Source organism: Scyliorhinus torazame, chromosome 8 (assembly GCF_047496885.1).
Source record: "Scyliorhinus torazame isolate Kashiwa2021f chromosome 8, sScyTor2.1, whole genome shotgun sequence".
Taxonomy (NCBI): Eukaryota; Metazoa; Chordata; class Chondrichthyes; order Carcharhiniformes; family Scyliorhinidae; genus Scyliorhinus; species Scyliorhinus torazame.
The window spans coordinates 96,763,022-96,781,244 of record NC_092714.1 but is presented as its reverse complement, the minus strand read 5'-3'; the positions used below and the strand labels follow the sequence as shown (position 1 = coordinate 96,781,244).

At 41.7% G+C, this 18,223-nt stretch overlaps 2 protein-coding genes across 2 annotated transcripts in view; one reads left to right on the top strand and one right to left on the bottom strand.

Moving 5' to 3' along the window:
- arxa (aristaless related homeobox a) overlaps nt 1-18,223 on the top strand; it is an 86,569-nt gene that overhangs the window by 36,419 nt on the left and 31,927 nt on the right. The gene's annotated exons all lie outside the window — the stretch shown is intronic.
- The window catches only part of pola1 (polymerase (DNA directed), alpha 1), a 436,651-nt gene continuing 422,307 nt past the window's right edge, over nt 3,880-18,223 (bottom strand). Inside the window, exon 37 of the mRNA XM_072513953.1 lies at nt 3,880-4,841. Within this exon, the coding sequence (XP_072370054.1) occupies nt 4,693-4,841 (149 nt within the window). The 3' untranslated portion in view covers nt 3,880-4,692. The remainder of the gene's footprint in view (nt 4,842-18,223) is intronic.

Sequence of the window (18,223 nt, the reverse complement as noted above, 5' to 3'; positions counted from 1 at the left end):
AGCTATCAATTTATTTTGGGTTATAGTTCGACAGGGATACAGGGAAAGAGTTGGGGAGTGAGACTAGCTGATTTGCTTTTGCAGAGATGGAAATGACATAAGTGGCCTTCTGTAACCATTCTATGATTCCATGAGATAAAAAACAATTGATGAAAACTAACATTTTACATTGCTTGCTTGTGCAATGCTACTGCTGAGACTTGGAGATGTCGTTATCTAACGGGCAAGACTAACCAATGCAAATTATCGAGCAAATAAACAAAACCCTTAAGAGAGGTAACATATCCCTTCCATATGGAGATTGCATGAAAGGATATCCTCAAATAGTTAAGAAATTAAATGGTTTATGATTTAGAGGAAAAAATCTACTAATTCTGATTGGGGGATCTGCAAACCAAATTTAGGATTGATTATGGCAATCGTTTCTTCGAATTATAACACTTGCAACTAGGTACCAGAAAAGTCATCTCTGAACAAGATTACCACATCCTGTACCAATCTGCAATAAACCTCTCATTAGGCTACTAATAGAAAATCTGTTGCTTCCAATAAATTTCATAGTCTACAGTAAAATCAATGTTTAGTCAACATGACAAGCTGTTATATGAACAGCTCTTTTAGACCTCAAACTCGCAATGATGACCCACAATTCCTTCTGAAGTCACAATGACATTTTTTTATTTTGTAAAAGGCAACGTCCAACCTTTCAGATTTTAATTCATGCTTTATATGGTAACAAAAAAAAATCAAAACTGGAATAACCTATTGATTGACAACGTACTCACAGCTAAGATCCATGATGACGAAAGGGACTCAAAGGCTGCACTACAGTCACTGTTAAAATTGTTCATCATTTTCCTTCAACCGCTTAATAAAACAACAAGTTTGCAGATAACATTGTTTAATTACAGTCTATTAGTGAGGTCTTTTACAGCAATATCACTGATTTCAACTTCTGACTTTCAAGCATATGTTCATTGTGTGTTAATTCTACCACTATGCAAATTTCAAATATATTTGGATTGATTTTCCAAATGTGGGCGAGGCTCCCTGCTGGTAACATGCATTTGTTAAATTGGTACCTTTGCATGTAATACCATGAGTCACTTAAATCCACACAGAAAACTAACACAATTACTGTGACTACTACAAATTATTTGGTTTTTTTTCAGGCAATCCCCACCATCACATAGTGGCCAGCAGCTTGTCCATAGTCATAAAATGTTGGAGCACATAGCACAATAACTGTATGGACAGGAGTGAGTACTGCAGAGTCTTCATGTAGACAATATATATTCACACTCAGGACACTGTCCTTCATGTTGTGTGGCACTACCCCCTAAATGGGATAGATTTAGAACAGATATAGCAGCTCCAAACTGGACCTCCACAAAAGACAATAGGCCATCAGGAGCAATAGAAATGCAGTGCACCATAATTTGAAACATCATAGTTTGGCTTATCTCTGGCTCTATCATAAATAACCTTTTTTCTATTGCCACAAGTAGGCTTACATTAACACTGCAATGACGTTACTGTGAAAATCCCTTAGTCGCAACATTCTGGCGCCTATTCGGGTACACAGAGGGAGAATTCAGAATTCTCAGCTGGTACGGAAATTTAACCCATGCTGCTGGCCTTGTTCTGCATCACAAATCAGCTGTCCAGCCCACTGAGCTAAACCAGCCCAATCAAACAGCTAGGGGATCATCCCTGGCTCAATGAGGTGCATTGAAGAGCATGCTGAAAGCAGCACCAGGTGTGCCGAAAACTAAGATGCCAACCTGGTGAAGCTACAATACAGGGCTATATGCATGCTAAACAGTAGAGGCAGCATGTGATGGACTGCAAATTGATCCCACGACCAACGGACCAGAGCAAAACACTAGAGTTGTGAAACATCCAGCCAAGAATGGTGGAGGGCAAATAAAAAAATAATGAGAAGGGTAGTCTCCATGAACACACACACACTCAATAATGGTGGAGACTAGCATGGGAGCTCAAAACACATGGTTGAAGGGTTTGCGACCATCTTCAGCCAAAAGTACCATATGAATCTCTCCCTCTCCCTAAGTTTCCACTATCACAGAAGCCAGTCTTCAGACAAGTTGATTCACTCCATGTGATATCAAGAAACTCCTGAGTGAACAGGATAACAGGAAAGACTCGGGTCCCTGACAATATCCGGGTGCAGTGATGAAAACGTTGCATTCCAGAACAGCCACGGCTTGAGACAAACTATTTCAGCAATTACAGCACAGACATCTACTTGACAAGGTGGGGCAATCACTCAGTATATTCCTTCTCCATCAGGTAAGATAATTCCAAATCGCCCCCAAACTACCCTCAATTATCAGCAGAGTGATGGAAGGTGTCATTAATATTGTTATCGAGTGGCACTTACTCATCAATAACCAGCTCAGTCTGAATTCCGCCAGGGCCACCCGGCTTCAAACCTCATTATTGCTTCGGCCCAAACGTGGAGCTGAATTCAGGGTTTGGATGGCAATGAGCGACCTTAAACATGAAAGCAGAATTTGACCGAATCTGGCATCTGGAAGCCCTAGTAAACAAAGCCAGTGTGAATCAGGAGAAACTCTCTACTGGCAGGAGTTATGTCCGTCACAAAGGAATATGGCTATGATTATTGGGGCCAATCATCTCAGTCCCTGTAGGAGTTCCTCTGGATAGTGCTCTAGGCCTAACAATCTTCAACAGCCTCTCCTTCATCATAAGGCCAGAGAAGGGATGATTAGAACTCTTTGGATATTGAACGATCAGTGTCTGCATGCAGGAAGGCCTAGTCAACATTCAGGCTTATACTCATGAGTTGCAAGTAACATTCATACCACAGAGGTACCAGGCAATGACATCTCCAAGAAGAAAAAGTCTAACCGCCTACTCTTGTAATTCAATGACATTATCAATTGCATTCCCCACCATCAATACCCAAGTTCACCAGTGACCAACATTTAACTGCAGAAGCTCCATAAATACTGTAGCTACAAGAGCAGGTCAAGAGGCTGGGAGATGAGGCAAGTAACACACCTCCTGACTCCGCAAAGCCTTTTCACCATCTACAGAGAGACAGGAATGTGATGGAATATTCCCCACTTGTCAGGATGAGTGAAACTCCAACAACACTCAAGAAGTTTATGCTATCCTGGACAAAGCACCTTCTTTGTTTGGCACACAATCCATCACTATATCACCATGGCTGCAGTATGTACTATCTACAGGAAACAGTGCGGCAACTCGCAAAGATGTATTCAACACAACCTCACGTCTAGCAGCTGGGAGGATAATGGCAGCGTGGAAACTACTACCTCCAAGAACACATGATCCTGAATTAGGAATGTATTGCCATTCTTTCAACGTCGCTCGGTCAAAACCCTGGAACTCTTTAAAACCACAGTGGGAACACCTTCACTACACAAAATGCAGTGGTTCAAGGCAGTAATTCACCACCAACTTAAGGGCAATTAATATTGGCCTGCCAGTGATGCTCATATCCCATGAATGAAAAGAAAATGACATTTGGAACTAGTCTCTTTTGTTTTCTTTCTTCCACACGAGCTTAGTCAAATCCCACTTTACTGCTTGCTCTCGTACCTTTTTAATATTCTCCCCCAGTGGACTCCATGTCAATAATGGTTTGTGGCAGAGACTTCCAGTTTCTGACCATCCTCACTGGAAGGAAAGCTTTCTCTTTGTAACATTCATATTAATAATCTTACAGGTAATAAGAATCTGTGTGATCAGACAAAAGGAATTGTGCAAACTCAGAAGGAGAACCAACAATGTTGCTGCCATTTATGAATGCAGGAAAAATATACAAATTTACAAATGGAAAAACTTTAAATAAATTAGACTGGAATATTTTTAAACAAGAGATTATGGTCATTTATTTAAACATTAATCATATGACACAAACAGTTTCAGAAGCAAGGTAGAATCAATTTTATTCAAAACATGCTTGCAATGTATGTGCAAAAAGCTCTCTTATATAAAAACTATGGATGTCATCTTTTTAAAAAAAAAGATACCAAGAATCTATAGAAATCTTGGAGAGCACTGAAGTTTGAAGTGACTTGGCCAGACATTGCTGTACTTGCTTCATTTATCGTCAGCTGCCTATTTAAAAAAACGGTTGTGTTTGTCTGTTAGTTCTCCAATCCAACGTACTTAAGTCACTTCAATAGATTGTTCAGATTTTGGTAAATGAGACCCATTGTTCCACTCTCCAGTAAGTGTACTCCACAGTGATCCCAACTATTCTCATTTCCTAGTCCGCTGGCTCCACAGATCACTCTTTAAAAAAAACTACCATCAATCCTAACACTCCCTCCCCAGCCAGCTTTTAATAAACTGCTTTCATCTCTTTTATAGGTTTAATTGATGTTTTGATAGAAAAGTAGATGACAACAAAAACATTAACAAGTCCACGTAATAACAGCGTGAGCCCTTTTCTGATATGTTTGTTCTTCTAACTTCCTCCACCAAGAAGCCTGGGTCAAATCCCAAGACTATTCACATCTTTGTGCATCAGATTTAAAGAGCGATCTCGGTACAGACAGATTCACAAATCCCAAAACAAATCCCCAAAAGAATTAATTACAACAATTTTGCTCCTGCTCTGCCACCCACAATATAGGCCATCTAGCCTAACAAAAATAGATGACAGTGTCTCCTTCATTTGTTGATTGCACTGAATGCCTGGAAGAGTTTGCAGAGGTTCACCTCGGAGTAGCTGCTGGAAGCCAGGGTGTCATCTACAACTCCCTTTAGGCTCTTAAACACAACACCGTGATCTTCAGCACCAAAGCGTTTCTTCACAAACCCTAGAAAAAGGAGAGAGAGAAATTACATCCAGGAATACATTTTAATAAAATACTGTTTTCAGATTTCAAATTCTATTTAATTCCATATTTACTGAAGAGTTCTCAATGCCCACTATCCACCTATAAAAAAAGGTTACCTCCCATAAGACAGCAAAACAAATGCTGGTCCAATGCAAAGAAACATGCAACAATGGAATAAGATGTCTGAAAACATTCTGGATCCATCATAACTAAATTATAAATTTCCACAAGCATTGGTCAGATCCACATTTCTCGTTAGCTAACCGTGCCAAGGATATTATTCACTTTGCTAGGATATAGAACTGAGCAAAGGTATTTTTAGGTGTCAGAAATTAGTTGAGCAAGGGGTTTAGGCTGAACATTGGTAAAGATTCTGTTTCAGGAACCAGGAGATCAAAGTTTATTTCATTATGAAGGGACCCAATTATTCAACAAATTGTAAAAGGGTTCCAATGGGAAGTTAATTCTTAGAAAGTTAGATGGGAAGGGGGGAGATTTTTATCCTCTGAAACGATAAGAAAGAGTTGCCTAATAAATGGCCAAATAATTAAACCATGCAAATGGATATAATGGATAATTGGGAGTTTGTGTTCTGAGTAGGACTGAAAGCTTCACGAAGGACATGATAAGTGGGATGGTTAAAAAGTTGGCTAAAATTATTAATTTATGGAAAGAAAAAGCATGGACAGACTGGTTTGAGTGTAGTGTCCTTCCTTACATCCATCTACATGGAATTGAAATGGTTAAAATGATTTCAGATATATTTCTGAATTTATACATTCAAAGATTAGCCTACTTGGCATTTAAAATGCTTGCGTGTATTTTTTTTTGTCAGAACATGAAAAGTGCAAATTTGAATGTTAAATGTGTGCGCTCTGCATTTCCAATTACAGCACACCCACAATCTAAAACAGAAAATTGACAGGCCTGTATATTCAACATTTGCTCTTGTAACACCACAAAAAGATTTCTTCTGGCTAAGTTCCTCTAAACTGCAAAAGTACAATTTCAACTCCGCAAAACACGATATATGACAGACTTGTACCTACTATAGCACTAATGGAACATTCTGCACTCTGCTTTATCAATTTATACACACACTTAGTTCTATTGCAGTATAAACTGTGAGATTTGTAGCTCTCATAAGAAATGATTTAATAGTTTTCTTTCTTCAACATAGAAAATGTTACAATGGACTCATCAAATCTCAGTAGGAGAATAAAGTTCATTTAAAACTGGAGACAGCAGAAATCATTTGAGAAAATACAAAATGAAACCAGGTGGAATGAGTTCCCCTGTGGTGTTTACCTGCCCTTTTGATGGGATATTGACTTTTCCCACCAGGCTAGTTGCGTAACGGAGTATTGCTGACGACTAGCTGTCACTTTTCCTTGTGAGATTATTTTAATCCAATAGACAATACATTACACAAACATTAGTATTAGAGCATTGGAAATATCTTGGTGCCTTTTATAAAGATTTAGGGTCTCATATGAAAAATGGGTTACTGCAGCTTACAGCAGAAAAGTTAGTGCAGGATCAGCAAGGTGGAGTGGGGGAATGGCAGGGAAGGGATTCAAAAGATTCAAATTGAGAACATTTGAATGTACTAGATGCTAAATCCTCTAAATAGTTTAAATCAACAAAAGTAGGATTTGTGGAAGAGTGCTGGACATTCTATCCGCCAATAATCCACTTAAAAAAATAAATTGGTAAAATCCCCAGTCATGACCAATGTTCCAAGTCATGTCTCTTGTCTTACATTGGAACTGTTGCATAATCTAGTTGATTTACATTGCAGTTTTCAGGTTACTGGAACGAGTGACGCATTGTAACCTATAACGTTAAACATGAATAAAAAATTGTGGCTCTAAGAATTGCAAAATAAGTAATAAATCCATCTAGTGTGAAGTACTATATTGAAGAATTAATTTGATGAAATATCTTGCTCACGCCAAGAGTTCTCAATAATCACAGACTTGTAAGCCGTGACTCTCTGGCATCTCAAATATCTTTGAGCTTCCCTCATACATAACTATTGGTAATTAATTAAAAACGTTATTTTTGGTGTTTTTAATTTCTGAGAGTTTTAAAAATATATCTATCATAAAATATATCCCAGCCACTTGGATGGCAGGTTTACATTTCTACTCTCAGTTATTTTGGCTAGAGGTGCAGGCATCAGAGGTGATATGAAAAGCAGCAAGACTAAACTAAATCTATCAGAACAAGGAGGACAGGTCAAACTCCAGTTAGCTGGGTTTCACATATCTGTGAGCCAACTCAAATAATGAATACCAAACTGCACAGCAATGAAGGGTTCATTTTCCAAGCACACTATCAATCCTCACTGTTAATATTAATGGAAGACATCAGTTTCAGTTCAATATAATTGAGAACCAGGTCATGATAGAAGTTCAAGGAGATGATAAATTGAATTTTTCTTGTTATTAATTCTTAAACCATTAGCACAATCTTACTGATATTAAACACTGAGTAAAATAGCACGATGAGTGAATGGAATATCACATTGCAGGTCTCATCCTTGAATCGAGACAGCTCCTTTCTGTTGAAGCAAGCCTCAAAATGTGATTATGAAGCCAGCTTTCGCCGGCCCATCCTTTGTGGTGTCCAGAATTGCAGACCTGCCTGGTTCAGGTGTCCAAACATAATCAAAGTCTACAATCGAAGGTCAATTGGTTTTGAGATTCCTGTGTCAAAGATGCCACGTTGCAGGCACCTCAAATCCAAAGACCCTGCCTCACCTCCTCTTTCACCACCCATCCTCTTGCAGGACAATAGAAAACTGCCATGTATGATACCAAACGCCAAAGAACAAATGTACCCAAACTGTGTTGAGTTCAGTATCTCAGTCTGGGTAACTACAATTGACCCTAGTGCCCCAAAGTTAAGGAAGGGAAAAAATAGCTCGTGCTCATTCTCATCTTGCCTTCAGAGAGAGTTGGGGGGGGGGGGGGGGCAAAAAGCTTAATGATTGGTCCAGCACAGTATTATAATTACTTCCACCTCCATAATGTCATCCGCGTCAATACTTGCCTCAGCTCACCTGCTGCGGAAGCCATCATCCTAATTTTTGCTACCTCCAGACTTGATTATTGCAATGGCCTTCTGGCACGTCTTTCACCTTCCAGAAACGTGAGCTCATCCAAAACTCTGTTGCCCCTATTCCAATTTGCGCTAACTTCACTTCAGCTATCATCATGTAGCCAACCTATATTGGCTCTGAGTCTGGCAATGCCTCAATTTTAAATCTCTCATCTTGTTTTCCAGACATGTCCATGGCTTCACATTTCCCAACTTTGTAACCTCCTTCAGCCCTGCAACAACAATAGCTGTGCTCCTCCAAATATGAACCCTTTGAAGGGTGTAACCTGGGTGACTGTGTCTTCAGCTGCCTAGGCCCTAGGTTCCAGAATTTCCTCCTTAAACCTCCAACCCTCTCCATCTTTAATTCACTCAATACAGTTACCTCTCTGGCCAGGCTTTCCCTCACACATGTCCTCATAACGCCTTATGTGGCCAGTTTCAAATTTTGTTTCATTATGCTCCTGTGACGTACCTTGGGGTGTTTTTACCACACCAAAGATGCTGTATAAATGCAAGTAGCTGCTGTTGATGAAGAAATGCCTTTATTAATGTTTTTTGGAGCACTGAATATTTTGCCACAATAATAGAAAGGAACAATTGGAAAACATTTGAAGCAGAGAAAGATACAGGTTTCCAAGGAGAAAACAGGGTGGGGGTGTTTGATTTGGATTGTTCTAATGAAGAATCAGCAGACAGATTGGCCAATGGCTTCCTTCTGTGTCGCAAACCTCTTTGATTTGATGGATCGTCCTCTAATTTATAGCATTAGGAACATGGCACTTTCAGATGGCATGGTGGCACAGCGGTTAGCACACAGCGCCAGAGGCCCGAGTTCAATTCCAGCCTTGGGTGACTGTGTGGAGTTTACACTTTCTCCTCGTGTCTGCATGGGTTTCCTCCGGGTGCTCCGGTTTCCTCCCACAGTCCAAAGATGTGCAGGCAAGGTGGATTGGCCATGCTAAACTGCCCCTTAGTGTCCAGGAATGTGCGGGTTAAGTGGGGTCATGGGGTTGCAGGGATAGGGCGGGAACCTGGTTAGGGTGCTCATCCAGAGAGTCGGTGCAGATTCGATGGGCCAAATGTCCTCCTTTTGCACTGTAGGGATTCTATGATTCTGTGAGACTGAAACAGAGGCTCTCAGGGGAAATGAAATATCTCACCGCATTATTCGAAAGAGCAGTTGGGTTGTCCCCAATGCCCTCAGTTTGTTGGGATACATTTGCATGGCAATGTCAGGATGCCACAATGCATGTGCAAAAGAATTATATTTCAATTCCTTTCAAAATTTGCATCATTGGTTGTCCATCAAGGAGAAAATAAACGAGTAACAATTTCAGGTTTGATTAACTTTTTTTTATCCTGAACCCTGCTCAACATTAGCATTTGGGTCCTTAGTTGCCAAATGCCATGTCCACATTAATGACTGGGATTGCGTTTTGGGTCTCAAACTATAGCCTCAAGGGGTTTTATTTTGGGACAACAAATGTTCATTGTTAAAGCTGGTACATAAATAGAATCAATGTGGCAAACCCAAGGCCTCCTTCAGTACAATGCTGGAAAAAAAGCAGTTTAATGGACTGGGCAGATCAGTGGCAGTTCCAAATCAATGCAGAGTAATGGTCGTATATTTCGGGGAAGAGCAGTGAATGGAAGAGTACCATAAGCAGTAAAATTCTTAAACGTGGAGGAATAGAGAAATCTAGGGAGATACAGTGCAGGTAGAAAATTGCAGCTGGATGCATGTAGAAAGGGTAATTAAAATCGACAATTGAAGTTCTAGATTTCATCTTCAAGTATGTTGAGTTTATACAAACCACGGGTGAGGCAACAGCCGGAATATTTTCTGCAGTTCTCAGCATCTCATTGCTGGAAACATTTTAGAACAATGGGTAGGGTGTTAAAGCTGATACAGGGAATCAGAGGTTACAATGATCAATAAGCTTCAAGTGGGGACCTAATAGTGGTTTTCTAAATTATAGAACATACATTGCAGAAGGAGGCCATTCGGCACATCGAGTCTGCACCAATCCACTTAAGCCCTCACTTCCACCCTATCCCTGTAACCCAATAACCCCTCATAACCTTTTTGGTCACTAAGGGCAATTTATCATGGCCAATCCACCTAACCTGCACCTCTTTGAACCGTGGGAGGAAACCGGAGCACCCGGAGGAAACCCACGCAGACACGGGGAGAACGTGCAGACTCCGCACAGACAGTGACCCAGCGGGGAATCGAACCTGGGACCCTGCCGCTGTGAAGCAACAGTGCTAGTGTTATGGGCCAGGGTTTAGAGAACCCCAAAGTGTATCATGGCGTTCACTTGACCCACAACTTTTAATAGATTGTGGTATGGGGAGCACACGGCCCACTCTACAGGTGTGGTACAGCAGAAATGGAAAAGTATTTTTTAAAAGCAAAACAATGTTTATTCTATGAACTCAAGTTAACCTTTTTAAAACATACAGTGAACATCTTAGCAACCATCAATTCAAATACAACCCACAAAGAATACAACACTAAGAAATCCTTAATAACTTCCCAAACAACATCTAGAAGACAAAAGAAACACCTTTTAACAGAAGCACATTAGGTTTACATTCACTACTGAAAATATTTATAATTCTTAATTCACCAAATGATCAAGAGATAGTCTTTTCATGGCAGAGAGAACAGCAGTGCACTTGCTTTGTCTGGCTTCAGCTCCAACTCTGAAAACTAAACTAAAACACACCCTGCAGCAAACAGCCTATAACAAAAGTAAAAAGCTGACAGACAGCCCAGCTCCACCCACACTCTGACATCATTGACAAACACCCATTTCTTAAAGGTACATTTCTTAAACACCCATTTCTTAAAGGTACTCTCACATGACACTAGCCACTTGTGCTACCGTGCTGCCCAAAAGTTATGAAAAGTATTCAAAGCATAAATAATGAGAGACTGTTTGCTCTGTTGTTAAATTGGTAACAAGAGTACAATGATGGAGGATTATCAGTAAAAGAACAAAAAGTGTAAATTAGAAGACCTTTTCCAGACACGGGTTTATGCTTTACGACAAGTGGTTTATTGAAGCAGAGACGACAACATAATTTAAGAGGATTAGATACACTCTTTGAAAAGGAGGAGCATTATTAAAGTAAAAAGGGCAGGGTAGTAAGACTGGAAGATGGCTCCAGTTCCAGAAACAGTATAGCAGCAATGGGCATCTTCTGCACATTCCACGGCCTGCGATGATTTGGAAAATGAGTTAAACCGATAATATCCTGTAGGTGGTGCTATTGTGGCCATCAGCACAGGTATATTGGCTCAAGAGGCAACTGTGATTGTATATTCTGGCTCATGGTATTGTATTATTGGACTTTTCAGATCAATTTTTTTCGAAAGAAAATCAAAACACTTTTTATTTGGCCTGTAAGCTATAATTTTCCACTTGTTCATCAGCAAGTATTACAATCATATAAGATTGTAAGCACATCAGTATACCCAGTATCCCAGGAAAGTGATTCCAATGTTGCTGCCATGAAAGATTTTTTTTAAAAGCTAAAGCTCTCAGTCAATAGAAACACATATCTACCACATGGTAGATTCTAGTCACTGAACATCACAACTGCAGCTTGCATGTAGTTATTAGACTGTGCACCAGTTACTCTGCATAGCTGTCTCATTCTGATATTTTTAATGATCTTGTACTAAAAAGAAATATCACTGCAGGTAATGTAATGAACGCTTCAATCACTAGTCAAGTAATAGTCCTATTGAGTTAGCAGGATAAAGAAAATGCAAAACGTTGAGTGCATATTTTGCAAAGCAACTTGAACTTCCTAAAATTGTTCTTCCATCTATTGTAAACAGATGTCAGTTAATAACTTATCTACCAAAATGCTGCTGAACACTGAGTACAGAACTGGAAACCCTGTTTGTACTATAATCTACTTGTCAATAACAGGGTAAAATATGCAAAAGATTGAAGTGAATGAAGGATAGTCTACCTTCCTTTCAATAAATAACACAATGAAAGCCTGTACCATTTCTAGAAAGCTTTCCAAAGTTATCTGATTGCTAAGCCTTATACTTATTCCTAAGAATTAATAAATTAAAGAGAAAAAAAAAAGGAGCCAAATTATTAAAGTACTTTTGGATTGTCAAGATCACTGAAGCACTACCATTTTGACAATCTGATTCTGACAGACGCTCATTCTGAACGTGAAAATCTGAATTTTATTGTGGAGGAACTGCATTCTTTACATTGGTAAACTTCCCCAATTTCCATCCATGTTGAGATCAGAAAATAAATGTATTGCGATGTGGGAGGGGAGTGGCTAGCTGCGGGTCCTCACTTTCAGGCCACCTGCTCAAAATGGCTGCCCAATAGCGGGATTCCCTAGAGAATCCCTTGTATACCTCACCATGCAAATTTAAGGATTGAGAATCGTTTCTTGCACAATTACCCATTACCTTTATTGTAATGGCCAATACCAAGTGCTAAAATTAAAGCAAAATACCATGGATGCTGGAGATGGGGAAGAAGAATAAGAACAAGATCTATTTCAAAGAAGAATTCATATTGGACTGGAAACATGAACTCAGTTTCTCTCCCCACAGATGCCACCAGACCTGCTGAGTTTTTCCAGCACTTTGTGTTTTTATGAAAACTCAAGTGCAATGGATGAAAATATTTAACACTTAATATCAATCATGCAGCAACTCAAAGAGTCCTCATGGAAAAACCTTCATTTTTTAAAATCTACATGCATCTGTAACAACTTGAGTGCACAAACAAGGCTGTCACTATAGAAGTGCTCAGAAGTGCTGCACTGTCAAAGATATTGGGTGAAATTCTCTATGTTCTCCTGCCCGAGCTGAATTGTATATGATCAAGAAGCGATTCTCAATCCTTCACCATGCAAATTTAGACATGGTGAGGATTGTGAGGGATACTCTAGGGAATCTTGCTATCGGGCCGCCATTTTGAGTGAGTGGTTTGATAGAGAGGTCCAGCAGCTGGCCACCCCTCATTCCCTACATAACAATTCAAACCCCCCTCCCACCCCGCAATTATAAAGATCATCTTTGATCGATAGGTTTTGGCATCAAAAAGAATTAAGTGCTTTCCAATCACCTCCCTTAATACTCGAGTGATTTTGAAGATGTCAGCTGGAAACTGACAGCACTTAGCTCTGTTTGAAGTGGTTTATGTTTATAAACATTGCGGTTAGAGCACTTCAGATTTACTCAACTGTGAAGGAAGATGAATGAATCAAAGATGACAGCTGTGTGTATGTGGAAGCTGTCAATCACAGCCTAGTAAAGGAAATGAATGAATGGCTTGCAGCTCAAGGATCTGAGGAAACACAGCTGACTGGTATTCTCTTTCCTGGATTTGACAGCTGCTGTTTCTTATATCTGAGCCAGCAGGTGTATTGCCCAGGTGAGTGTTACAAGAGTAATTCTTTTCACTGCCTCTATCTGGACTGCTCTCTGGCTTCCAGACATGGGTCTTTTTTCTGGGGGTCTCTTTATTTAGGGGGTCTCTGGAGGATCTCCTTACTTTGTGGGTCGTCGGGGGGGTTCTCCTTACTTTGTGGGTCTCTGGGGGGATCTCCTTACTTTGTGGGTCTCTGGGGGGATCTCCTTATTTAGGGCGTCTCGGTGGGTTCTGGTGGGATGGGCAGGCCTTGCATTGTGGGTTGGGAGGAAAGGGTGGCCCTCGGATGGACTTTGGGGCAACTCCCTTAAGGAATTACCCCGTTGGCCCACTGCAAGGTCCATCACGTAAGGACCACGCTTGTTCATACCTGCAGTGATTCCTGGCCCAGAGGACTGGAGAATCATGTGGGCCTGCAGAATATGGTGCCCGGCCCATTTAAAAAAAATAAATTTAAAACGCCCAATTTTTTTTTCCAATTAAGGGGATATTTTTGTGGCCAGTCCGCCTACCTTGCACATCTTTGGGTTGTGGGGGCGAGACCCACGCATACACAGGGAGAATCTGCAAACTCCACATGGACAGTGACCTGTGGCCAGAATCAAACCCGGGTCCTCGGTGCCTTGAGGCAGCAGTGCTAACCACTGCAACACTTCTGCCCCCAGATGCAAATAGGTCTTAATGAGCCATATGCATCCTCCCAATGGCACATTGGCACAAATCTCGATCCTGCCATCAGCGAGGGGCCGGAGCATCGGAAACAGAATGGATTTCCCCCCCCACGCTGGATTCTCCGTCGCACCAGGAACTCTGCTACCTGTGGCACGAGGTAGAGAATTTTGCCCATTGTCTTTTGGCCTAGACATTAAACTGAGGGTTCATTTGCTTCAATGTGGTGGAACTTTACATCTCGCCTAGTGTCCTGACCAACATTCTGTCCTTAACCTATAAAACAAAACACCTGGACCTCATTCTTTCAGCTGTTCATTGTAAGACTGGGGGCATGTCTGGGGCTACATCTCTCTATATAACTGCATGGTGAAATGCTTCAGAAGTACTGAACAAGTGAAGGGTACAACACTGGGTGGTAAGGCTGGTAGATGCCGGGAAATCCCACTTCCGGGATGCACCCGGCTCACCACCTTGCGAGATCTAATTCAATCTCACGAGATGTCGCGATGTGAATCCCACCCATTATGGGCGGGATCACTTTCTGGCAAATCTACTAGTCTCACTATAATATGCATTCCTGAGATCTAACCCCCTTGCCTTGCCTCGGGTGAGCGCCATTCAGTACTGGTCTCCGCAAATAGGGACCAGGCGGATAGGCACTCGTGGGGTCTACTGGGGGGGGGGGGGGGGGGGGGTGGCGGTCTCCAGGTGCATGCCTTCTGGGCAGAGTGACACCCTGGCACTACTGGTGCCACCTGGGCACCCTGACGCTGCCAGCCTGGCACTGCCAACCGGCATTACTAGGGTGCCAGGCTGACAATGGCAAAGTGCCAAGCTGGCAATTTTCACACGGCAGGTATCGGGCCAGGGCGTGCCCTGTGCAGGAGGCTGCAGGCCATGGCGTCCCGATCTCTCGCTCCATTGAGGAGTTCTGGTGTGCCGAGCTCCTCAGTGGAACGAATGGGGCTAGGTGCGGCCTCGGCCGCACGTTCCCCGCTGATGCCGCTGATCTACTCGGATGGGCATTAGATAGCGGGGTGTTTCCCGGCGCTCTGAGCTCCAAGAAACCCCCAGCTAATCGCGCTGTGAGACTCTGTCCCCATTGGGGTAGGTGGTGCCCAATAAATATAAGTTAATTGATCGGTGGCCTGATGCAGTGGTTTGCGGCATTTGCAACCCCCTCGTAATAGATGGGACCTTAATTCAACCACAGAGGAGCTCAATTAGGATGCTGAGTTTGATACTGAATTTATTCAGGTTGCTTGTGAGGTGTGTACGAATTCTGTTATATTAAATAAACAGGAATAGGACATTCAGCCCCATGAGCCTGAAGAAATCATTCAATTAATTAGATCATGGTTTATGTGCATCTCAACTCCATCTACCTGCCTTAGTTCCATAACCATAAGACCATAAGACATAGGAGCAGAATTAGGCCACCCAATCATGGCTGATATTTTTCTCATCCCCATAACCCCATATCCCTTTATTAATTAAGAACCTATCTATCTCTGTCTTAATGATACTCTGTGATTTGGTCTCCACAGCCTTCTGTGGCAAAGAGTTCCACAGATTCACCACCCTTTGGCAGAAGAAATTCCTCCTCATCTCTGTTTTAAAGGATCGCCCCTTCAGTTTGAAGCAGTGCCCTCTGGTTCTAGTTTTTCCTACTAGTGGAAACATCCTCTCGATGTCCACTCTATCCAGGCCTCGCAGTAACATTTAAGTTTCAATCAGATCTCCCATCATCATTCTAAACTCCAACAAGTGCAGTACCAGAGTCCTCATCCACTCCTCATACGACAAGCTCTTCATTCTAGGGACCATTCTTGTGAACCTCCTCTGGACCCTTTCCAAGGCCAGCAATCCTTCCTTAGATACAGGGCCCCAAACTGCTCACAATACTCCAAATGGCGTCTGATCAGAGCCTTATACAGCCTTAGAAGTACACCCCTGCTCTTGTATTCTAGCCATCTTGACATGAGTGCTAACATTGCCTTTGCCTTCCCACCTGTCGACTGAATCTGCACGTTAACTAGGACTCCCAAGTCCCTTTGTGCTTCTGACTTCCTAAGTCTTTTTCCATTTAGAAAGTAGTCTATGCCTCAATTCTTCCTACCAAAGTGCATAACCTCACACTTTTCCACATTGTATTCCATCTGCCACTTCTTTGTCCACTCTCCTAGCCTGTCTAAGTCCTTCTGCAGCCCCCCTGCTTCCTGAATACTACCTGTCCCTCTGCATATCTTTGTATCATCTGCAAACTTAGCAACCGTGCCTTCAGTTCCTACTTCCAGATCGTTAATGTATATTGTGAAAAGTTGTGGTCCCAATACCAACCAGAGGTACACCACTAATCACCAGCTGCCATCCTGAAAAAGACCCCTTCATCCCCACTCATTGCCTTTTGCCAGTCAGCCAATCCTCTATCCATGCCAGGATCTTACCCTAAACACCATGAGCTCTTAACTTATTTAACAGTCTCCTATGCGGCACCTTGTCAAAGGCCTTCTGGAAATCTAAATAAATCACATCCACTGGTTCTCCTTTGTCTAACTTCCTTGTTACGTCACAGAATTCTAACAGGTTTGTCAGACATGACCAATAGAAGATTGATCAAAGGTTCAATTTGGACCACATCTATAGCCACCGTATCCCTTTGAATAATATCTTTGGAAGCATTTAAACACAAAACAGTACAATTTTCCTTGCAGCCAACAAAAGTTACAATAAATAACTTTGTTCGCATTCAAAACCAATGGATTCAGGTTGTAACCATAGCAATTGTGTCCATTGAATGGAATCATAACTAAAGTACACTTGCACTTCAAAGCTATCGTGATGTAATCAGCACCTAAAACCCAGACTTTCAGTATCTTCTTGCTTGTCGTGACACTACTTACAAGCATTTAAGCTGAAGAACGTGTCCCCAACATATTGAACAAAACTTTCAGTGCAGAGTACTGAAGTTTTTTAGAATTAACTCATGACTATTTTCATGAACAAATACATTGGTCTGCATTTTGCAGTCAATGGCTAACGAATAGCACTTTCGTTTATGAAGCTTCAGCAGCTCAGAGCTTCCGGGGACTTCTCACACAGCAGCTGACAATTTCCATTAGCTTGGGAATCTAGAATACCGGGTCAGTGTCAGAATAAGGGTCAGCTACTCTAGACTGAGATGAGGGGAAATTTCTTCACTCAAATGATTGTGGATATTTGGAGTTTTCTACCCCAGAGAGCTGTGCATGCTCAGTTGATGAGCATATTGAAGCCAGCGATAGATAATTTTTTTGGGTGTGAAGGGAATTGGGATTAAGGGAATAGTGCAGGAAGGTGGGGTTGAGAGAGATCAGCCATGATCTTGTTGAATCGCACAGCAGGCATGAAGGATGAAATGGCCAACTTGAGCTCCTATTTAATTTTTAATTAGGAAACTATACAAGTGTGGTGCCCTTTCCACGGCATCTGGCACTGGTGTGAGTAGGGCAAGAAACAGTGTGCCTCTTCAGTCAATCGGACTGAGGAATCCTTATTGAGGCACGCAAAGTCAAAATCAGTAAATGCAGGTTAAAATATTTAATTCAATGTAAAATCATGCACAGAAGGCAAAATAAAGAGAGGGAAAGAAAGGCATTAATAAACGTGCAGAATGGGCATAGAATTATCAAATTTATTTCTTTTTAAAAAAAAATCCAATTAAGGGACAATTTAACATGACCAATCCACCTACCCTGCACATCTTTGGGTTTGTAGGGGTGAGACCCACGCAGACAAGGAAAGAATGTGCAAACTCCACACGGACAGTGACCTGGGACTGAACCCAGGTCCTCAGCGTCGTGAGGCAACAATGCTAACCACTGCTCCACCGTGCCGTCTAGGAAATGAATTTCAACAGATTTATATCTATACATCATTTTGGTGAAGAAGAAATAAGCAGGTCATATTACTTTGAAAATAGCAATCTAAAAGGGATTGAGAAGGAAAGTGGTCTGGAAATCAAATAGACAAATCACTGATAAGCAATAAAGTAGGTCAATAAGGTAATGAAGGGCAGCATGTGGCACAGTGGTTAGCACTGGGACTGCGGTGCTGAGGACCCGGGTTCGAATCACGGCCCTGGGTCACTGTCCATGTGGAGTTTGCACATTCTCC